The 24606-nt window shown below is 36.7% G+C and overlaps 1 protein-coding gene across 1 annotated transcript in view; it reads right to left on the bottom strand.

Annotated features, from left to right (window-relative positions):
• Positions 1 to 1117: 1117 nt before the first annotated feature.
• Positions 1118 to 24606, bottom strand: part of LOC139691407 (bromodomain-containing protein 8-like) — a 101878-nt gene continuing 78389 nt past the window's right edge. Inside the window, exons 19-25 of the mRNA XM_071589206.1 lie at positions 15119 to 15220; positions 13779 to 13879; positions 11708 to 11882; positions 9357 to 9687; positions 6716 to 6856; positions 3210 to 3387; positions 1118 to 1933 (exon numbers count right to left, since the gene is read on the bottom strand). Of these exons, the coding sequence (XP_071445307.1) occupies positions 1607 to 1933; positions 3210 to 3387; positions 6716 to 6856; positions 9357 to 9687; positions 11708 to 11882; positions 13779 to 13879; positions 15119 to 15220 (1355 nt within the window). The 3' untranslated portion in view covers positions 1118 to 1606. The remainder of the gene's footprint in view (positions 1934 to 3209; positions 3388 to 6715; positions 6857 to 9356; positions 9688 to 11707; positions 11883 to 13778; positions 13880 to 15118; positions 15221 to 24606) is intronic.

The raw sequence follows: 24606 nt of genomic DNA, 5'->3' as shown, positions 1-24606 counted from the left end.
TGTCCTTTCTCATGAGGTCTTCCCTTCCATCATGTGCCTTACAAAATCACAGCATTTCAGGGTGGGTGTTCCTCGTTCTTTTCTTATCGCCCTCAAAATTGCCTTCACCCTCTCTTGAGCACACATTCCTCTCGCCTGGCCGTTCCAATCGGTCTACAACATCCACCTCCTCCTACACAAGGTGGCATCCTCTCCTTCCCTGGCCCGCTCTCCCAATTGTTTCCATTCACATAGCACTACTCTTCACATAAATGCTGGTACAATTATTTCTTTCAAACACATTAGGTACACATTGTAATGAGCAATTATTCCCATACCCCTCCCCACTCCTCTCTGAGAAATTAGCCTGGAAATGGTCAAAACAATCCATCAACGCACCTGCGAGCCCCCACCCCTCTCAAATCCTTCCAACCCTCCCCGCCCCCACTCTGTCCTGAGGGTATATATGCTTGCTCTGTCTGTTTTGCAAATTTGTACCTGATGATGCCGCAAGTCAGTGAAACGTGTTGTACCGTATAATAAAATCTGTGGAAAAGTACGAGTCTTTCTTTCTTTTTTAGTAATGGACATTAGGTACCCATTTTAGATAAGGAATTTCTAAATATGAACTAATTATTCCTTGATATATGTCAGTCCTTCTATTCTATTCCATGTTTTTGAATTTCCAAGACTGGTGACAGATTCCTCGTTTCAATTTATCTCTTTTTACTGAAACATCTGCCTCAAGCTTCTCTCTTTTCCATGTTACGAGTTGTTTCCTTTCTCTCCAGCATTTACAAAACAGATTAACTTCTTCCAACTCACCACAATCAATCATAAACATGTAAAAAGAAATGAATGAGTTGGTGAGCCCATTGGTTTCCTATGGAAATTGAGTCAAAAATCGTCCAATGAAGAGATAGAAATTTAACTTTTGGTGCTAATAAAACAAATAGTCGTTAAAAAATTTAAATTAGCACGGCCAAAATTGATTATTTGTATAAATTAAAAACATTTGAGTAGGAGAACTGGTTTGTGAAGGGTGCTGAATTAGGTCACTGAAATTGAAATGATAAAAAACCAATTCAAAAACAATGTTTATTCAATAATCGAACAATGATGAATTTTACATGGATAATAGAAAAGTTGTTTAGTCAGTGCTGGCACGTACTATCCTTGAATAAGAATCTCAAGTTTTAAGCACCACATACAACCTAGAAAACACTCTTAAAATAGATCATTTAAAAGTTTATTTTTCACAAAATGTGTACTCTAGGAGCAACACTCAAAGTGAAACATGTTGCCATTTGCACTTCAGTCACTGAAAGATAGATAAACTATCTTATCACAGGTTTTATGAGAAGCTAAATTAAAGTCAACAGCTCCAACAAAATGCTTCAAAATCACAATGGCTAGGAAGACTTAATAATGCTCCCAAAAGAGATCCTACATAGTCATATGATCGACAGAGATGACAGCAGTCTTGTCAACTGACTACAGGTGATGACATCAAGTTGTACCATTGCTAATCAATGGTCGCATCACTCAACTCGATTCATCGACATTATCAGATTGGAATGAAGCAGTAGATAAGTCACCTGTAAAAGAATAGCAAACCATTGGCTCCTCAAACTGACTCAAATGCTGAGATCCTTCTTTTCTTGGAAAATACTCTCACTGTTCTTTCACTAGTGCTTGAATTTTTTCCTAATAAGTTTCTATCAACTTGGTCATTTGGTGCACATGAACTCCCATTCAATGAGGAATGCACTGGGGAACTAGACAACCAATTACCTGTTGCTGGAATGTTGGTCAACTGATCCTCAATCGAAGGGGATTCTGATCGGAAAGAAGCAGCCAGCTCTTCAATACCAGTTGAACAAACCTTATTGTTCACCTCCCTTATTTCATGCCTAAACACTTCTGGATCGTCAGATGACTCATTCACAAGCATCTGTAGCAAGAAAAAATAGAGTGAGTCACCTAATGTTTTAATAAGGCTTTATAATTTCATAATAATTGGGCATTCTCATGGAAATACAGTCACATGCATTGTGAAAACATTAAAATCAAAACAATTATAAAATTTTATATCCCAGCAAATATCACTAACTAAGAAACATTTCTACCACAACTTTGTCTTTGCAACTGTGTCTTCACAGATCACTCACCCTGCAAATAGAATGCTAAATAGTTGAAGATACATTTTTGTATATACACGAATGTGTTCCTCAATGAAATTAAATTCTATAACTATCCAAATACATACACATTGCATGGTTGCAAGGGAGATCCAATGTGTTGAAATTTTTTCCTGAAATATTTAGGGAGATATAAGTTATCACTGTTTATGACAAATGCAGTTAGTGAGTGTGATGAATCTTCTGACTAAATTGCACATGCCATACTAACATACTCATTGGACATGCATGGGACCACTGGAGGCCCACATGCTATGTGTTGCATTCTCTGAGCTGAGATCTGGATTCACACTATATGCTAGAGAAACAACGAAAAAATTTGTAAAATGGAGTGCCAGTGACTCAGAATTTTGCAAGGGGTATCAAAAGTGTTTGTTATGTCGACACTTTCCCTTCATCTGACAATTATATGATTTCAATTAAAGTTGACATAAGAAATCTGATTATATTTTAATATTCTTCATACTTAAAAAATTAACTGAATAGACATTACAGCTCATATCTACAGAAATTAATGATAAGTGAAAGATAAGACATCCCAAGACTTCATTGCAGGTAGGATTCCAAGAGTACTTTTTCATTTAATTCTATTTCAATAGATTGTTTAGTAAGTGATGGAATTCAAAGTTAAATTTAATTTAAATCCTTTATTTTTCAAAATTAGAAAAACTAGGCGTCGGTTAAGTCTCTTTATATCCTAATCCATTTGTGCTTGATCATATTTCAAGTTAAAGCTCACCACTACATACACGAAACATGCCTAAGAAGTGGGTAATAAAGCTGACAACAGTGCCATAATTTTCATTAGCAGGAATAAGTATAAGCATTTTATGATGACAACCATGGGTAGACGTAATACCTCAGATGAGGGAACGCCCTGCAGTGTAAGGATAAAAATTAATGCTACCAGATCATTTAACACCGTGCACAAATTTCTATACTTTACTGAAGATTACTGTACCCTGAAAACATTTTCATTGTTAAAATAAAACAATCAACAATGAATAAAAAGCTGCATAGGGCACTGACCTGTAAGTGTTGAAGACATTTATTTTGCATCTGAGCTGTCTTTTGGTGGACGTCATGATGAGATGGATTGTACATTATGGCATTGGTCAGCATCAACATTACATCTCTTTGAAAATGGGAGATGGTGCGGACTACTCCTTTTTCAACATTTTTCCTTATTGTTCCAAGATCCATTGGCCTAAAATGAAGCAACATAATTAATCATTGGTATTCTACCAGGTTTTGGATGGACACAGACTATACAAGAGCGATACATTTCCTTGCCAGTTTCCACAAGTTTACCCATCTTAAAAGTGTTTAGGATCCAAATGGTCAAAGTAGTCAGGATTATTATTATTGGTAATTACCCTGTTAAGAAAGGTTTTTGATGGGCACAATCTACAAGCTACCAAACGGTACAGCAACAATTTCCTTGTCTCTCTGAGCAAAACACGACACGACATATAACCTTAAAATGGGCCCTTCTTCGTATCCATGTACTTGCTTCCTCCCTTCCTTCTGTCCATCATTCCTACCATTTCCTCATTTGCCTAACAATCTCCCCTCTATCATAGCCTTCAACATTCATCCATTCTCAATCTAAATGCTCTCTGCATCCATCTTTCCTGTCTCCTTTTCATTTCTCCCAGCAATCCTATCTCTCCGCCACCATGCCCAGCACTTCATCACGAGTTTTCCTTTCTGTCCACTTCACCATGTCGCCACGTCCAGATTCCAAAAGCCCTGCCCTGCACAGCAACATCCCTGACACCTATTCCCTCCTTGTGAAAGCTTCTGTGCCCAATGCTATTCTTCTCATTATGTCCTGACTAATTGTACTTTGGTCTAAAACACTTAATTAACTAATTCCCCGCTTCATATTCTTTATTTTTCCTGCCCTCAACACTGCATTAACATTCGAAGTCTCTACTTCAGTCCTCCTCTCTAGCTTTTGCTCTGCAAGGATATGCAAGGGTAGCCTGAAAAGTTTCTGACCAAACAAATAAACGAAATGTTTTTCCTTAAAATTTATTTTTATTTCTCAACATAATCTCCTTTTTAGTTGATATACCTTCTCTAGTGATGCTCTAGAACTTTTTTAACCCTTCAAAATTTGGCATCTTTCTCCACAAATTAGGTTACTACGTATGTGATTAACTCCTCAGTTAATGAAAATCTGTCCTCCAAGCAAAACTTTAAGGTCAGGAAACAGGAAAAGGCCACTGAGAGCTGGATCTGATGAATACGATGAGCAGTCAACCAATTCAAAGTGCAATTCTATTTTGGAATTTAGCCAGGGTGACCGCCAAAGTATTGAGCAGGTGCATCGTCCTGATGGAAAAGCACTTTCTTCTTCAAATACGGTTATTTTTTTTGCCATTTCTGCCAACAGGCTGTCAAGTAATGATGTGTAATACTCTCCTTATACTGTTAATTTTTTTGAAGTCCATTGATGAACACCACAATTCCGTGCCTATCCCAAAAACAGTCACAGTCACCTTTACGGCCAATGAGACCACCTTTTGCCTTTTTGGAGCGGGTTCACCCTTTGACATCAGTCCACTGCTTTGTATGTTCTTCCATCTCAGGAGGGTAGTTGTGGATCCACGTTTCATCTAGAGTTATGAATCAATGCAAAGTATCCAACTCACCCCTAGGAAATGTTCATTCCAATGTGTTTTCGGTCCAAAATGAGCAAACGTGCAGATAGCATACGCATGTCCATTTCTTTGGTCAATATATGACAAATGTATTCTTCTGACATGCCCATAGCCTCTGTTATCTCTCCAACCTTAATTCGATGGTTATCCAGGATCATTTGGTGAACTTATTCCATGTTATTGGTGGTTGTTGCAGTTTTTGGCCATCTCATTATTAGCCAAGCTGGTGCGGCCACATTTAAATTCAGCCACCCGAAATTGTACCGCCACATATAAATCCAAAAATCCTCCCTGTTGCTGTTTTTGTGTTCTTGGGCTCACCTTATCACTCATATATTGAATGCAATCATATCATAGCAGAATCTGCATTGCTTTTGAGCCATGCATTCTCTGTCAAGTGATCTCTGCACAAAAATAACTTTGATGATTTGTAAAAAAAAATGTTACTTTTAAAAATGAATTCCAATATTTTAAAATGGAGTAATACTCTGCAGTTTATATGTTTTCTTCGACATGTGAATTTGATTGCAATGATTGCAATTATCCATGATTGCATATGCCCAATAAATAGGCCAATGCCCATCCAGCAATGGTCATTCTGGCTACTTCCTCAACCTCCCAAATTTTAAATGATAATCTACTCTCCAACAGTCAGATTTAGCCAAGACCAAAACTCATAAAGCAACAAAGAATGCAGACTTTCAGCATACATCCCAAGGGAACTTAAGCTTAACGTTGGGAGTTGCACAATTCATACCCGAGTGGAATACATAACTTAATCAGCTTCCGCCTAATCGAATAAGGCACACAGGCACACATTAAAGAAATAGTAACTTCGAATTAATTTAGTGGCATTTAACTGGCATTATAATTATGAAAAAAAAGAGGGTCAATATATACACAAGATATCTTGAAAATGGAAATTTCAAGTGGAAATTCAGTGATCGAGTAGTAGTTTGAGGGGAGGTGACCAACAGCTGAGGTCATTTGGGATGGACCGGAAAGGATGAACGGTGGAGAGAAACCTGGCATTGGCATAAGCCTACTCTTAATGAAAGGTGCTAGGGGGTCCACAGTTTAAACATCCCTTCGGACGGATACCGTACTCACTCAAAGTGCTCTTCAATAGGCACCTCAAGTAGGGATCGGGATATCACTGAAAAATATCTGCCGCCTCTGAGATTCAAACCTGGGCCCTCTAGGTGGGAAGCCAGTACATTAGCCACTGCACAATGTCGATTCCTACTCAAGGTTGCTCGTGAATATCTGGCTAAAACTTTCATTTCATTGATATTGTGGACAATATATTACAAATGCAAATCCAGCATTTTCAGCAACAAATGCAATGAGTTCGCCAAGTTTAGAAGAGGCACATCTCATGGCAAATGTGAGCCCAACATTGAATGGCATTAATTATTATTATAACAAATAGTATGATAATGATAACAAAATTTAGTACTTGGAAGATTGCTGGATCTTAGGAGAACAACAAAAAAAGTGCAAATACCCCAGGTGCCCATGGTTCACAGCTAACATTTTTCCAACTTCATTTCCATGCGGTATTGCAGTTGTGGCAAGTTAAAAAGCAAAACTTCTCAATTATAACACAGTCTTCAAGACATCATCTCACAACTTCTCAAAACATCCTCCATCCACCTTTTTATTTCATCCTAATATTGAACATATAGTCATATATTCTCATTCTAGGTATGCCATTTTCAAATTAAGTAAATTCATAAGTAGTACACTTGGGATGATATGCAAGGAAATGTGGAATATGAAAACATATAGGATCAAAGAAAAAATATTAAAGCTGTCAAAACATAGAATGGAGATCCTAGAATTCCTATAGCATTTCTTTTTTACCTGAAAACCACGTTATAGTATCTGGGAGCTTCATCAGTCCTCACAGGGGTCATGAAAATTGTGGCAAATTCATGATCAGCAAGCTTATCCCAAACCATGAGGATAACCTTCTTCCAAGCTTGATAGTCACTCTCTTCCAGGCTGCAAAAAAAGGCAATTATTAGTAAGGACCTGCAAATCACTAATTCTTCTTCAAATCGAACCAAACAGACAAAGGTATGCCCTCTTCAGTGACTTCAGTCAATATACAAAGTTATTGCCGGTACAATTTCATTTTCCTATAAATTTAAATGGTAAAAATACGAAGGAGGTGATTATTTGAAATTACATGCAGTATTTACAAAGAAGGAATTTTGCCAGTGGTTTCCTAATTAAATTAGGATCCTTATTTGTTAAAAGAGCAAGTGGCAGTTAATGAAAACTATGAGACAAAAATTTCAATTTATCAAGCAGCAAAGGTGGCTCTTAAGAATCATTGATAGAAGGCTACATATTAATGCAAACAATTACATGGGCAAAGAGCAGTTTAGAAAGAAAAGATGACCGAGTGTTGCCAATGGAGTGAGAAGAACATCAGTAGAAAGGAGAAGTGAATAAAATCAGGAAGTCTTTGCATGTTTTCTTGATGTTCAGAAGGCCATGCTGAGCAGGCAATTGTGATGGAGATATCATGAAATTTATGAATGCACTAGAAGAATAGGCGACCCATAGTACATTAATTAGATGGCTCTTAAGGGCAGCAGAGGAAGAATTAGGATGTTAGTGATTGGCAAAGGAGTGAGGCAGGGTTGCTCATTCCTGCAGATGAAATATTAGGAGTGGCACGAGAAGAGCTTATGCTGAGAATAAGAAGCAGGAGGTGAAATGATTAAGTCAGTTAGGTTTGCAGATGATCATAAACTACTATTGATCCATTATTATTGAGCTATTATTGATTGGAACCAGCTGCCTGGAGGTTTGTTTGAGCCCTTTACATCCAATTTTAGAAGTTTTAAGTATAAATGTAAAGCAGCCAGAGGGTAATAAACTTCATTGTAGTTAATAAAATATTGTTTGCACGTGATGTGGACGGCATTTTGTGTGTGATGTGCAAGTTTGTTTATATGTGATGAGGAAATGTCATTGTATGTAAGAATATTTTTTCTCTTATCTGTTTTTCTAGTGCGTGTCTGTACATACCTGTATTTTTCAATGTAAGAGTTACCTTTGACCAAACTTGACCGTTGCCACCAAGAAAATCACCTAATTGCAACGTAATTCTTAAATAAATAAATATATAATTAGACAGCCAAAGCAATGCAATTATTACTGAGTTATTTACAGGAATAATGGAAGAGGTAAGGGATGAAGATTTTAACCACAAGAATATGAAAGTAAAGAAATTCTTGAAAAATAGAAAGCTATGATGAATATTAGGTAGGAAGGCATAAACTAGAGTATTTGGGAAAGTTCATGAATTTGATAAGTATTTTACCGTAAAGGAGGAATAGTAGGGATAATAGAGGAATTGCATTAGTGAAAAAAGCATGAAGGGTACGGATATTTTGAACTGGTGGTACACTAGGAAAATATATGTAAAAACTTTAAAATGGCGCATTGCACTTAATAGATGAGAGACCTGGTCTTTGAGGCATGACGATGAGTGTAGATTGGAGGAGGCTTTTGATATGTGGATGGAGGGAGGTAAACATTGAAGTTTTGAACAGGGTGGATGAAGAGAGGAGGTAGGTCAGAGAAATGAGGAAAGGGATGAGAAAGCAAACGGAGGAAACTTGGAGAGGTGGAGAGAGATGTTGAAGGCTGTAAAAGAAGGGAGACAGCTGAGAGAGCAGGGTAGAGGAAGGGAGCGAGTGGGCTTTCTAGATGGCATCACAAGTTATGATGAGGGAAACAATTTCCTTTCAATCATTCAGACATCAGTCAAAAGTACTATTTCATTGAAATTTTAACCCCTAACACTGCGCAGAGCCCTGGGCCCCGAATTCCTGGAGCCACAATAATGTGAAATTATAATGCGCTCTGGGGCATGGGAGTACAAACATGCAGCTCATCAAGGGTTGCAATTGAATATTTTCATGATGTACGTATCTGGAGTTTTGAATGTTTTTTCAACATGAGCAAACATTCTCAGCATGGGTATTTATACATTTTATCAATACGACATGGCAATCAAAATACTCAATGGAAGAGAGGACAAGTCAGCAGACAAGACTTGGGTCAAGGTCCTTGCTTCGCACATGATGGTTGGCAGGGGATTCATTCAGTCACTGTGGTGACGTTGCTTATGGCAGTAGTTATCAGAAGAAGGGACCAACCACTGAGGTCATTTGTACCATTAAGGGTTCACAGGTGGTTAATTTGGTTGAGGTATTAGCCTACTCTTAAGGGAAAGTACCAAGGGGGCCACAGCTAATCTAACATCCCATCTGACAGATGGTGCAATCCACTTGAAGTGCTCACCATACAGCACCCCAAAAAGGGATTGGAATGCCTTACTGAAAAAACCTGCCACCATTGGGGTTTGAACCTTGACCCTTATAGGTAAACTTAGTTTTTCCTCACTAAAATTGAACGATAAAAGAAGCTTCCATAAGATGATTACCAATTTTCAACAGACACTTCCAGCTCATCCATCACCAACCTTGCAAAATTTGATGAAAATGGAAAAGTGGGCGCATCCAGCAAGGATTCTGGGTCTGAATTTGTGGACTTCCTTTGAACTCTCCTCCGCTTGCCGAAAACACTGGACACAGATTCTGAGTCATCTCCCTTTTCCGCTTTCATGGCCATCAGGTTAAACCAATCACCACCATCATCCAGGATGGAGCTACTGTCATCACTACTCATCGAACACTCATTCAACACCCTCTTCAGACTCTTCTCCTGCTTCTTCTCAGCCTCACTGCCACACATGTCATTATCACCAAACTGAGAGGAGCTCAACTGCTCATCTCCAAGATCTGCATCAGGATCTGTAAAATGAGACTCTTGAATAGCTCTTCCTTCAACACTCTCAAGGAAATTATATCATGATTGCGCTTATTTAAAACAATTATAGGCAAGTTTTATTATAGCCATAAAATTAAATATCATGAGTCTCCATCGAATGCAAATATCAGCACCGTTCTAGGGGGCTAGGTGAGAAACTCGACATGAGGCAGTAACACACGACATCCATATATTACTTTGCCAACTATTAGAGGGATTTAATTCATACATTATTCCACAGAATTAGGATGAGCTGCTCAAACACTTCGTCCAATTGACTCAACATGAGAAAAGATGCAGCAAAATATGGTGGGAACCATGAGATACTTACAAGACATATCATGGAGGCCATTGTGAATGTCGAATGTTCTTTCTCATATTGCTGATGTTTCAACATTTTTGCATATCTACTTCATTTCTCAACAAAGACAGCACTGTTTTCAAAGTCCTTTTTTTTGTGCTTAGGATTTAGCCTTGACAGTGATTTAAGACCCCTTGAAAGTGGTAAGAATACCTGTCTTACATCAGCTAATAGGATGTATTTGTCAAATTTGAAAGCAGTGACAACTTTTCATTCTACACTCACGCCTACATAGCCCACAAGCTGCTGCAAAGATGTGTGCTGGGAGTGTGTGTGCCAGGGCAACAGCTATTTATGCATAATTATGCACTTCACACGCATATATATTTGCACATAAATAAACACAAATATAATCACAACCATGGATACCAATCTACAAAATGCAATATTGGGTGTGTTGAAGCAAAGCTTCAAATTTTGCTTTTTGTATTTAAGAGTCAGGGTATTTAGGATTTCAATTAAAGAATTTGATTTCCCTCGATATTTATACCTAGTTTTGATTTTGCTATGACTGTGTATTGTGTGAGGCAAGTGACCCCTTGCCAGGGATAGATTCAATCCCTCTTACTCCATACTAGTTGCCCAACCCACCCATAAAACATGGGGCCATTATAATTCCTTCGGTGTCTCCTGCAAGTACACTTGGTCACTCTGTATTTATTCTGAACCACCAACACATATATGAACCCAACGGTTGTTTTGATATGTGATGGTAGAGTTTACCTTCTGGTAGGCACAATGTGATACAGGGTTCGTCCGGAAAATAAGTGTACTGAGCTCAGGAAAAAAAATTTATTACACTTTTACATATCTTAAGCTAATATTCCTCAAAATAGGACCCTTGTGAGTCGATACACTTGTTCCAGCGGCTTTCCCATTCCTGGAACGCTCCCGCGAAGGCATCATCGGGAACCTCTCGAAGACTCGTCGTCGACCTCTTCTCTGCCCTCCACGAACATCTTGTGCCACCAAAAGATCATGTTTCTGGACATGGCTGACTCCCCGTAAGCCTGGTTAATCATACCGACAGTTTCGGTAGACGATTTCCCAAGCTTTACCGCAAATTTGATGGAATAACGCTGCTCCAAAAACTTTGGCATCGCATTCCGTGACGTGGGTCGAGCGTGGAGGTTCGCGTTAACAGAGCTCCTCACTACACCACAGCTCAGAGCCGACTGCCTTATTCAGCGTCGCTTGCCAACATACCCCCCTCCAATCGCAGCCCGTCAGAGCGGTGCTGGGCGCGCCTGGAGCGGCGCGCCCAGCCCAGGAGTCAGTACACTTATTTTCCGGACGAACCCTGTATGTGGCACGTGAAATTTATGCATCAGAGTAGGGGGGCCAGTGCTCTTCCCAGTGCTGCCTATGGTTTCACGGAACTTGTACCTACCACAGAGCTTGGGTGAAGCTGAGGGTGCCTGAAGGCATACCCAGGAATTAAAGACCCTCTGATCAGCAGGCCAGGGCTACCCACTGGACTAACTAATTCCCTTTTTCTTTTAAATATTTTTACTTTTATTGACCAACTGGCCCTTACATTAAGCATACGTCTTGAATAAAAATAGATATAGCAATGGGAGTTCCAAAGGGTTCAGCATAGGAAAAAATACCTACTACCGTTGAAATAATGAGTGGAGGCTTACACTGATCCGGGTACGGCGAAGACTGCGGTTGCTTCCTCTCCTTCTTCCTCTCCCCTTTCTTTGAGTCCCTTTGCCTCCCTATCACAGATCCTTCAGTGTTGTCATTTTCCATGTCAGAGACATTACTGTTCTCAGCTGATGACTGCCTGTCTGCCATACTGTCCATGTTCAATCCCTAATAACAGATTAATGAGAAAGACTCAACACCAAAAATCATTTCAATACCTTCCTGAATAATGAAAAGTGTACAACAAATTCTGCTCCTCCTCTAATAAAAAAAAACATAAATCGAGTGAAAAAATACTAGTTGTTACAACTGATCTAAAGAACACTTAGCAGTTGGAAATGAAAATCAGAGCCCCAGTATCTTGTTGTTTTGGAAGATTACAACCATCTTTTGAAAGTATGAAAATGTAGTAAATCAACTCTTCAAAATTGTTCACAGAAGCTATTTTGACACCCTTTCACTGCATAGTTTAGCACATAACAATTACATGAATATTGTGGAATTTTAATTCAAAGCCCTGAACATTAAAAATAAGATAAAATCTAAAACTGGGATAACCATATCATTTGGAAGTATAATTTACCATATGTTTCCTGATTGTCCAAACTGTTCCCCTTATATACATATATTTTCCCACTTTTATGCCATGCATATCTTGTAAATCACATATGATTTAATGCCTCTCCTTCATATTTTTTTTCTTTTGAAGAGAAAGAATATAATAAAAAAGTAGAGATGTTTCCAGTAAATACATGGATTGCAGCCAAGCCCCATTCACCAGGCTACCATGTTATCCATGATTTAGAAAAAGTTTGATTCAACAATTAAACTAATAGCATTGAACATGATAAAGTACCTGAAACCAATTTTACTCTAACCAATGGCTTATTTGGAAATTAATCAAGAGGTCTGCCCCAAAAGTAGCAGTATACCTTATTTTTTCCCGGATAGACGGATGGATGGGCAGTGGTTTCTCAGGTTGGGTTCAAGGGAGGAGAGTGTCAAGAAAAGCTGGAGGCCAGCAGCAGTAGGCTCCCAGCCTTCGTGGAGTGCAGATTGTTTTTTTGCAAAACTTTTATAATGTGATCACATTATGCCCCACCATGAATTGGTTTTTGGAACCGTGCTATGCCATCAAATTTTACATGAAACTGGACAAAATCAGGAAAGAGCCTTATAATATGCTCAAGGCAGATTATGTTGATAACACCATGGGTAGATCGGTTGGGTGTTTATGAGTGACACAAGTTGTTTTGGGAGGGTAGAGAAGATGTTGAAGACGTCATAAGTTCAGGACGCCCTTAGACCTCAAAAAGTGACAAAAATCTTGCAAGAGTGAAGGCTTTGTAGGACAGGGATCGGACATTGATGATTCCCATGGTTTCCAATGAACTTGTCATCCCTTAAAGTGATGTGCATCGACTTGTGACCAAAAACATGAGCGGCATGAGTAAGGTGTGTGCGAAGTTGGTGCCGCGAGTGTCCTCTCGGACAAACAAAAGGAAACTCGCACGCGGATCAGCCAAGAGCTTCTCGACCATGCCTCGGCCACCCTCCGCCTACAGCCCTAACGTTGTCCCATCAGACTTCTTTCTCTACCCCCGCCTCAAATCTGTACTGAAAGGACATCAACACGGCTCGGTGAATGTGTTACAACAGACCGTCACGAGGTAGCTCAGCAGTATTCCGGGCACCACCTTCCAGAATGTGTACAGAGCGTGGATAACCTGCTGGCAGTGGTATGTGGAGGTACAAGGGTGCTACTTCGCTGGCATTCGAGTGAATGTATCAATTCTGGCAATAACTTTTTTTTAATCGACTCAGTTCTACTACTTTTAGGACAGATCTTGCAAGACTTCTAGTTGGAATTATATTTGCAATATATTTTGCTACGTATTTGTGTGCATACCATGCCTTTCATTTAAGACGTCAACCTTGGGGCAAGTTAATAAGTAATATATTTTTTAAATAATTCTCAATGGTAGATTAAATATAAACCACTGATAGAATAAGAAACCTTGAAGTGACATGAAAAAATGTCTACAAAATCATAAAAACACTAACCTGACGGGAGCTATCTTTATGTTCATACTTCTTCCTGAAATTGTCGCTGGAATCTTCCTTCCGGCAGTGGTCAGAATCTGACTCATTGTCAGTAATTCCTCCTAAATTACAAGAGAGACATTAGTTTACTACATATACTGACATGAAAAGGAGAGAAGTTCTTTACACAAGAAAAGGCATATTTTACCTATTCATTCAAAAATAATGCAGGCATGGTAGTATAAGCATGGTGGTAGCCACATTCAAATTTATGAGGCATGAACCAAATAATTTTCTAATCTTTTATCTATTTGTATGTAAATTAGTATTAAAACTGTCTTGTCATTTCGCATAATCATTCCTACTGCCAAAAATCCAGTGTCATGCCTGGAGAATGACAGAAGACATCTGATAGAAACATCTATGCAATTGGTGGATGTGAGATAGTGGACAGCAGGAGGCATAACCCACAACTATTTGATTTGTCCTCTTTCAGATGCTTTCTTTTGTCCAGAACTCAAACTGAATGCAAAAGAGAGAACGGCAGCACTACTCAGGAGATCTCAAAAGATGAAAGACAGGCATGCAGAGAACTGATGCAGACAGAAAAACTGATAATGAAACAGGAGTGGAAGAGGTGACTGACAGCTAAGGCCAATTGCAACATTAAGATGGATGGGAAAGGAGGAAGGGTGGAGATAAACCCAACATTGGCAGTGGCCTACCCTTAACGAAAGGCGCAAAGGGGTCCACAGCTTAATGTACCATCCGACAGATGGCATACTCACTCAAAGTGTTCTCCACAGAGCATTTCAAGTAGGGATTGGGATACCACTGCAATAATATCTGCTGTTTCCAGGATTCGAACCCAGGCCCTCTCGGTGGGAAGCCAGTATATTAGCCACCACACCATCTCAATCCCCCAAATTGGACCAGAGACATCGTCCAACAACAATACTTTGGAGGTGACATTGATTAATAGCTGATACATACTGGTATAAAATTAATTCTTTTCAATAAAAAATATGATGAAGGAAATCTGTTACTTTTTGTACCCCTATTATTTTATCTCAAACAAATCACTAAGGTGTATGATCTCATTTTATTAACAAAGATTTCTTAAGACTAATACACCTTAATTTCTTAACCATTACTAAATCTTAAGTTAATGATGAACAGAGAGATGCATGGGAAAAGCTAATTCAATTAAACTATTTTAATAATAAAGGGATAAAGGGGAGCTAGGGATTAAGGGAAACTTAGAATTGCCACAGGACACTTCCAAATTAAAAATCTAAGAATCATTTCTAACAGATATTAAACTCTTAAGGAATATATAATGACATGAAAGGGTAACATACTTGGCAAATTTCCAGACATCGTGCCCTTTGATAAACAATAGGAAAGGGGAAAGTCACACTCCGACATTTCTTCTTCACTCAAGTTGATTTGTAAATTCTCAGCTGCAAAAAAGAAAAAGCATATAAAACTTCAAATCTTGAAGAGCAATGAACAGAGACAAAGTACAGATTGTCAAACTTAATCCATGCAAAAATAACCAATATAACATATTAAATTGATTGGACAATTGAATCCAATAGATATGTGACTTCACATTCAAAGTTAACAGTTTATTTCAAAAGGATATATCGATTATGTATGTCCATTTTCGTTAATTATGAACAATGCGAAAATCATTGACCCTTTACTGTGCACTGTAAATAAAGGGCATAAAAGTACTTTAGCAGAAGATTTTCGAATTCTTTTCTGCATTCAATGATTTGACCTCATTCTTATAAACCTTATTTCAGCACACAACCAACACGACTAATTTGACAATGAAACGTCCAATTTTCTTCAGCTTAAAGGACTTATTCATCAACAAAGAATTCCACTTGCTGGCAGTTGCACCCCAAAACAACAGGATAACTATTCTGATTAAAGGTTACTTCCATATTAGAGTTTGAGTGAGGTTTAAGCAAATCTGGCAGATATCAAGGTTAAAATCCACATTTTTCTCAACATTTCCCAAAAACTCCTGGCTGAGAACAATGCCACCCTCATAACTATATAAGCCAGTGAGGTGTAATGCTTTTCTTCACAGAGAGAGGAGGTCAATCCTGAAAGTTAGGCGTACACCACTGCTTTTAGAATCTTATGTGCTAGAATACGGATTCAGGAAAGGGACAGTCAGTCCCTCAAATGATGCCCACTATGGTTGCCAGCTAAAAACTTGAAAAATATCCACAATCACTATTCGTGCTGGTAAAAATTATATCGATTGCTAATGTGTAATTAATTTGTGCATAGCTCTGTTAACAATACTGTAAATAGTAGTGGATTTTCAGGTACCTTGAAAAATGAAAAAAAAAACCTAGGAAATTCATCACTATATTATACTGGAAAATTTCCCATGGCATAACTTGATACTAGAGTATTATAACTCAGCAGCTCATTAAGATTTTATATTGTCGTAATAATAGGAGTGTATGCATAACTGAGTTCGTATGGCATCAAAAACCCATTTGAGAAAATCAATGGCATTACAAGAAAAAATTCAAAGCTGCCTCACCCTTGCTGGCAAACAGACGGTACTTAGAGTTAGCCAAAGCAACTTTAGTGATGGGCGTTTACCTTCTTACCAAAGAGATCCACGCTATGTTTAAGTCTTTAAAAACCTGTATGCTGCGAGCCATTCATCCACAATTGTTGATACATTGGCGTATTGATGGTTAACATAGAAAATAATCTCCTGGTGGCTGAGCTACTGCACCACCTAAATTTTAAGTGAGTGCCTGTGTTGCCTAGTCTGTTCTCTACATGTGAGTAAAATTCAAACTACCAGTGGACCTAACTTACTCTAGGTTTTCAAATTACCACATTATATGAAGATGAAATTAACAACGACTGGCTTTAGTGCGAAGATGGAATTCTGAGAGGGAGGAGAGAGAGAGGTGGGGGAACCTATCCCCTAGGAGGAGGTGCATGGCATTACCACATACGTTGGCTATTTTCTATGCGAACACAATATGGCAGGACAATATCACACCCAAGACAGCCAATTTCATTCCTCATTATTTCTGTCACAATACAAGAGAATGCCATTCTGTTTCACTAAACTTCTCTGGATAGATAAATAGAACAATGCCAATCCTGAAGTCATTAAATAGTAAAAGAAGTAATGAATCTAGCTGCAGTAGGCATTCCTTCCACTGTTAGTTCACCTCTTTATTCATGCAAGAAGAAGAAAACAATTTCAATAAAGTTACCATTGTGCCTTCAACTTCCTGTATTGCTACTAATAATACAAGAAGTAAATAGGTCTCAGACCATTACTTATACGTCACTTGGATGGCATATTGTAACATCTACATAGAATTATTCTTATTGATTAATGAAGGAAGAAATTATGTAATATAGTTTAATATGAAATTGAATAACAATTAAAGCAATGCAAATTAATATTTTGCAAGAATTATTTATGAGACACTATAATTCCATAAAGTCATCATACAAAAATGTCAAAAAGGAAATTCATCCACATCTTCTGTAACATAATTTAAGCAATTATTTTTGAACTGAAGTTAAGGCAGTTATTGCAATACACTAGAATTTTAATACGATTTCCATACAACTCTCGCATCAGGTTCTGTTGAAGGGCATGCCAGTTGAATTTTAATGTGAAAAATTATGCAATGATATTTGTATTGAAGCCTTCCATAGTTCCATGACCTATACTGAGAATATATTATCGTTCCATGCATTATATCATGACTCATAAGTAATAAGTCAATAATTTAAATTAATACTGACCAAGTCAATGACATGGTGATGAATCTGAATTAAATTTGACCATTTAAGCACACTTCTGATGGAAAAAGTAATTCAGGATACATCATGACGATTATGTTCAGTTTAACTCAATCCAAATAATTATGCCACAGAAAATGCTCGACACAAAACGTTAAAAGGACTATGTCCTACAGTATTCAAAATTAAATTCATACTTCTAATTTCAGGTATCATACTGAGGAATGATAATGCTGCAACAGGATCACTATTGTGAAAACGGTTCATTTCAAAAGTGGACTGGACTTTTTGGAGGATATCTTCTAGCTTTCTACTTCAAGGCTTGATGTCAGTGACGTATTCTGATCCTTTCCAGTGGCCTGGACAATCATGTGTAAGTGTTGTTTGGGGTATTTTACATGCAATGCATTGCCCTCATCACTTGGAATATTAAAGGGAGACCCTCAGTGCACCTTTAAATGATGTCACCATATTGAGCTTATTCCTGCCTCTCCCTCATTACCCACCCATCCAAAATGATGCATACAATCTCCATGGTCAGGTAGCTAATGCCACAACAATTATCAGCACTTATACTCGAGTTAAAATTTGCAAATCTGAAAGGATAGAAAACTAAAAGTTTTACTTCAAATGCAAATATTAATAGATACCTTCTATAACCTTATAATCATAAAGATTGTAACTAAAAGTCTTTAACGTGGGAAAGTTTAAATGCAATGGTTGAAGCATTGGTCACCAATTGTTTAACAATTCATTGGTGACATTTTACAACTGCAATAATTGGAGCTAATCTGAGGGATAAACAAATAAGAGGATGTACTTCAACTAAAGGGATTACTCCTGGCTGAAATACTAAGATTCAGCTTTCATGTTTGTTAAAAAAGGGAAGAGAAAAATATATAATATTTACGTGCAAACTTGACTTAAGTCAGTGAAATATTAAATGGCAACTTGTTATTTTAGGATTTGTTTTACAAGGGAGGCTAAATTTCGAGTAATTTTATTCCAAAAGAATAATCACTAATTTAGTAAATTTCCATGGGTAAAAAATTGAATTGAGTGAAAAACTGAAAAATTGAGTGAAAGATAAGGAAAATTACAAAGAACACTTTACTTGCAAAAGAGGGGCTTAACAATTGGATCAGACAAGATTGAATGAATACTCAGGGGAAATATTTGCGACAAATTATCCAAAAAGAATTAAGTACCTTAGTCTTAAGAAAAATAACTTCCCATTATGTATCCAAATACATCCGCTTCTCTACATTTATGACTATTCTGCAACTTGAAGTGAAACACAGAATCTAATGAATCTTTTCATCAAATTCCAAGAAACTGTAGGAAATGCTGCGGCAGTAACTTTTAATGGAGTCATCTGCTAAATGTGTTTTACAATGCAACAATTTCAAAGAGAAAAAATCATTTCCCTTGACCGGGATTTCCAACTCAGATCCCTTGATGTCTGGTCAAGTGCTTTGGCCACTTAAAAAACAATTTCGGAGTGTAAGAGGACTCCTTAACTGGCTAAAGCACAAGTCTGGACATCAAAGGATCCAGGTTTTTATCCTGGTCAAGGCAAAAGTTTTTTACCCTCCGACATTGTTGCATTGCTATTCTATTAAATTCTACTTAAGACAACACATTATATTTGGAACTATGCACTTACTACAATGCCATGCACAAGGTGGTTATGGACATGCTGCTACTGCATTAATGTACTATGAAATACCTGTTTAAATCTTATCATATAACAAATTTAAGACAATTTTTTCAATAGCCAAAGCTAAAGACAATGAATTCGTCTGAAAGCCACTTTCACAGAAGTAAAACTTATTTATAAAGGCTAATATTTGAGCCAAAGCATGCAACATAAAAATGAAGTTATTGCAAGAAGTTTAAGAAAAGTTGAAAAATGATGTAGTCAGTTAACATCAATGACAAAAAAAATGAGAAAGGATGAGGTCTTTGCCTAAATATCTTACTTTTGTGAGTCATATTTGATGCAGTATAAATATATATACATGTGTCTATATTATTCTGTGAACAGAGAAACCAGTATATCTCCCTTAAATTTCACTTTGCATTTCATACTAATTTGTAACAACCCATAAAGGAATGAAAATAAATTCCCATTTTTCTATTGGCATAAAGTTGTCACAATTGTAATGGAAACATTGAAATTTGTAGAGAACATCACTGTTCCCCTCAAAAATAAACTTTAGAGAAGAAAATGATGGTATAATTTTTCTTAGGTTTACAGGTGCATTAGCAACCTGCTCATTAAGTTATAAAATATAGATGAAATTCATACTAATTTCAATGATGAAAACATTTTAAAACAGTCGCAGAAGCCATTGATTTACATAAAAAAGACGTCACAGGAGATAATTTGGGGCAAAAATGAATAAGAGAGCCTTAGTTGAACCAATCTCACATTCATCAGTGCCATTTTGAAGATACCCTGAACACTTATTCATTTTGTTAGCATTTGAGGACTAATGGAGGCCCACATGCCCCGGGTTCCTGATTAGCCTATTTACCTTATCATCAGGTTTCCCAAGGGACGAAGCACCAGAGCTAACCAAACATACCTACACTTGAGGCAGGAGTTGAACTGATGGCACTTGAGTAAGCAATACGCCCACTATATTAATCACATTGCTTAGGTGAAAATGGTTGTAAAACAGAAAATGAAGTTTAATGAGAGTGGCATATTATTCCTACGAGGGTGGTCAGAAAAGTTTCTGACCTCAGAAAATTTCGGAAAAAATGTCTGGCATCTTGGTTAGGTAGGAAACTTTTCAGACCACCCTCGTGTTTTCAGCATTAGTTAAAAAAAATGCAAACAAAACAAAAGTGGTATTTTTATGGATATTGAAAATAAAAACAAGATCCTAATGAGTTAATCAAACCAAAATTTGGCAATGAGTAACAATTTGGTTGTTTGAATTTCTTCCTTGCCCTTTCAATTTAGCAGCTGCACCGGAACGTACACAGGGATTGAAATGTACTGCCCGATTTTCTATTTTTAAATTCAGCATAGTAGGATCTATAAATGCTATCTGAAAGGAGTTGGAACCCTTAAAGAGTTCTTCATCATTTGATCACCTATGGCAGATCCACATCACAACATACTTCAATAGGAGATACTTTGGTGAAGATCCAAATGAGATTATGAATGATAAACTATCACAGGATGCACATGCAATAAATACATCGATTCTTTCCGTCTAAATAATGTTCAATATATAAGTAATGAAGTCACGTTGCCTTTTTCTTTAAGGAAATGTCAGAGGGCTAAATATAACATTACTAAGAGCTCAGAGTACTAAAATGCTTTCCAGTTTCTAGATGAGATTGCACGTATCATTTACCTCAGGGTACTAGTTAATGAATCCCTCAGTTCCCACCCACGGAAATGAATTTTCAAAAAATAATCCCAACTGAAATCATAAAACATAAAATTAAAACTTTTAATAAAGCCATAAATAACATTGCATGCATAGACAATTCCACAATGCAAGGTCAAGATAAACTATCCATTTTATATTAACATCATTTCCATCATTGCTCAAATTTCTAAATTCAAAACAATGAATTATCAGGGCTGTAAACAAATATCTACCATATTTTCCAGTGTATTAGTTGCCATTCCTAAAGAGGTCTACTTAAAAATTACAATGATCACACTAAAAAAATGTGCAAGCACCTGAACAGCCAGATATGATTGATCATTTATCAGCCTAATGTCTCTAAAAAAAAACTCTTTGAACTGCAAGCGGACACCATCATTGAGTTTAATTATTTTGTGGAATAACATATGATCACTTTCTCAAAATACACAGAGTACAGGGTGCGGCAACAAAATTTCCATTCTTGAAAGGGCTTTGCGTTTGAAAAAAGGAAGCTATGTTGCTGCACCCTGCATTTCATAAAATGCTTTTTGATGGAAAGCACATGTCAAGTCATCATGATGACAATGTGATTTGGTGGAGTCTAAGAGAGGGACTCACAATTTCATTGCTTCTTACCTTAGGATTACCTCACTGGCAATTTAAACATTGTGCTCATCATTTGTCATTACCGGCATCAAGCTCACTATTAAAATGCAAAGATTGCCATTGCTACAGCAAGACTTCATAAAAACGTTTGAACCCCTCAATTGCAGTGGTAAATCTGGGAAATTTCATGAAAAATTAACTTTATATTCACTCAACAGATGCTGTCAGAAGTATTTTTTGAAGGAGAGAAATGAATGGGTTCTCAAATAACAGATATGTTTTATGCAAATATCGATCAAAACCTTTGTTTCCTTCGACTTGTACAGGTAAATGACACGCCATTACTAGTATAACATTTAATATGCTGGCTCTCCAATATGCATTTTCTGGTACTGAGAAATTGTATCTATAAAAGTGTACTCCACATAATCATTGCAAGTACAGCAAGTGATACAAATTAACAACTTTTACCATTGGCGGTACAAAAAGGTGATCATTAAGATATAGGTATGAAAGGAAAGTGGCAATGTAATAAATATTGTGGCAATATCAATTAAAGTTAAGCATTAATGTTCATACAAAGTACATTGTTTATTTGAAATTTTTTTACATTTTCTGTACATGGTTTCCCAAAAATTTTACATTAATTGAACCCTAATACTTTCAATTAGTTCCAATACTGTTTTGGACAGGTTAATGAGACAATCAAGCCATTTTCCCTGCTACCACTTCTTACATAAATTTCCTTGCCATCTTTTGTGATGAAAGTCATATATATCAGCACATTACTTCAAACCATCCACACACAATGTCATCTCAATTTCCATTGTATACTTGGCTAACCATTATTAAAACATGCTAATCCAGTGCACAAGTCATTTGTTTCATCATTAGTGCAATTCCAAGACATTTTCTCATGTAAAACTCCAAAAAATATTCCACATACTATTACAAACCACCTCCATCATTTTTCCCGCTAAAAATGAATGAGATTTAATTAACTGATGCTTATCATTGGAGTGAATTCATTTTTATGGAACCTCATACTCAATCAAAATAAAATCCAGGTAGACTAAAATCTGGACACAGGCTTTTTTCACTTTTGATACCATATATACTTTAATAATCAAATGGTGTACACTTTACAAAAATTAAGTTTTTATACTGGAAAAATTATAATTAGGAGTTTATTACAGATGGCTCATTAAAGTTTCTTGCCAATCCATTATTGGCAAACACGAAACAATGAAATTGTGAGCGGAAAATTGACACACAAACTCAGTACTGGTCTCAATTTTACACTGTAATATCCTAAAAAATAGGAAAAACAGATAAATTAGTCCACACATCAAACATGGTTAGAATTAAAATGTCCATGGTAAATGTCCAATAATCTATTGCATGGCTTCAAAGTGTATCATCTCTTTAAGTAATTCTTGTAACATTGGAATTCCTGCATTCAGATAAATTTTAATCCTTCATTTTGGCTAATTCAATAAATATTTTGCAGAATAACCTATAATGCTTGAATTTTTTTCATTTCTGATAATGGCAATTTTGTCTGGAGGTTAACTGAACTGAAGACCTGTGGTTGAAGACATTCATAATAGCAGGCGTAATAAAGCTTTTAAGGTGCTCTGAGAGCTAACTAGATATCTTACACCAGTAACGTATCTCGAAAAAAGATGCTTTATGTGACAACCTGAATCAATTTCCATAGATTTGAATCCAATATTCGAGTTAGCCAAAGAGCAATTTACCCCCTGAAAGGAAACCCAAGTCAACATGAATTCACTTTTCAAATTGAAAACTCGTTTTGAAATATTTCATTCCCGACCCTTTGGATGCTTGAGGAATTGAAAAATGTTCATCAAAATGCTACTTGCTACGTTGCGACCTCATTTCCTGCTGAAAGGTGCACTTCTCAAATGGAAAACTTAATGATTGCCAAAACCTCAATCCCATGCTGCTCTCAAGCAGGAGCATATTAGCTTTTCCTTCATCATAGGGCCATTCCCACAGTGCTATTTCTGCTCAAGGACTGAGGTCACCATATAAGAGGATCTGAATGTTTGAAAGACAACCCTTTATAAATGTGAGAACATAGCCTTAAATAAAAAAAAGACATGCAATGGAAGAACATTCATTAAAAGGATAACAATCAATATGATTATCAGGTTCATAACATATAATGTAGAGCTGAATAAGGTTTTCATTAACAGCACAGGGATAAAATTTTTAAGACCGACTATTCAGATGCATGAGGTTGACTGGTGTTTTTGAACTGCTCAGGCTTCACAACTAGATTACAGCTTGCACATTTTTTTAGATTTATTTTCAATGTCAAATAAGAACACAATGGAACGATTTCTATAGAGATGATTCCATTGTATTATCACAAGACTATAAACCTTAACACACCCCACCATACCAAACTATGAATGGAGTATACATTAACATAAATGAACAATGGTGGGAAGCATACTTTGATAGAATTATCATTTTTTAATCATACATTAATTTAAAACTCAAGACTTTTATAAAGGTTAAAATTTTGAAAAGGAAAAAATATTACATGAAAGCAGTGAAATGTACAATTAGGACACCATGTTGGCTATCAATTTTACACCCAAATGAATAATGTTAAAATAAAACTTTGTAATTCCACATGAAAAATAAGCTTTATTACAACCTAGGTTACACTGTGGTGTAGCATCTTCAGGCCTGAAGATCCTGCACCAGAGTAAATCCTAGGTCGAAATAAAACTTTTTTTTCATGTGGAGTTCCAAAGCTTTGTTTTAACATTATTCATTATGGAACAATTCCACAAAGTTATGCCAAACAATTAGTACAAACTATTCATCAATTATACAACCTTTTATTTATTCCTTTAAATCATCAAATTTCTTAGTGTGTGCAGTTAAGTCACTGAAATACTTTAAATTTTATGAAAAAACTATATATAAGTTTTGAGCATGAAAATTTGTTTTTAAAACTTATTACACTGATAAAGTATTATTCTATAAGATACCAAAAA

Source organism: Hetaerina americana, unplaced genomic scaffold, assembly GCF_022747635.1.
Source record: "Hetaerina americana unplaced genomic scaffold, ioHetAmer1.1.p SCAF_34, whole genome shotgun sequence".
Lineage (NCBI taxonomy): Eukaryota > Metazoa > Arthropoda > Insecta > Odonata > Calopterygidae > Hetaerina > Hetaerina americana.
The sequence above is the reverse complement of the archived record's forward strand: the minus strand, read 5'-3'. Positions and strand labels throughout refer to the sequence as shown.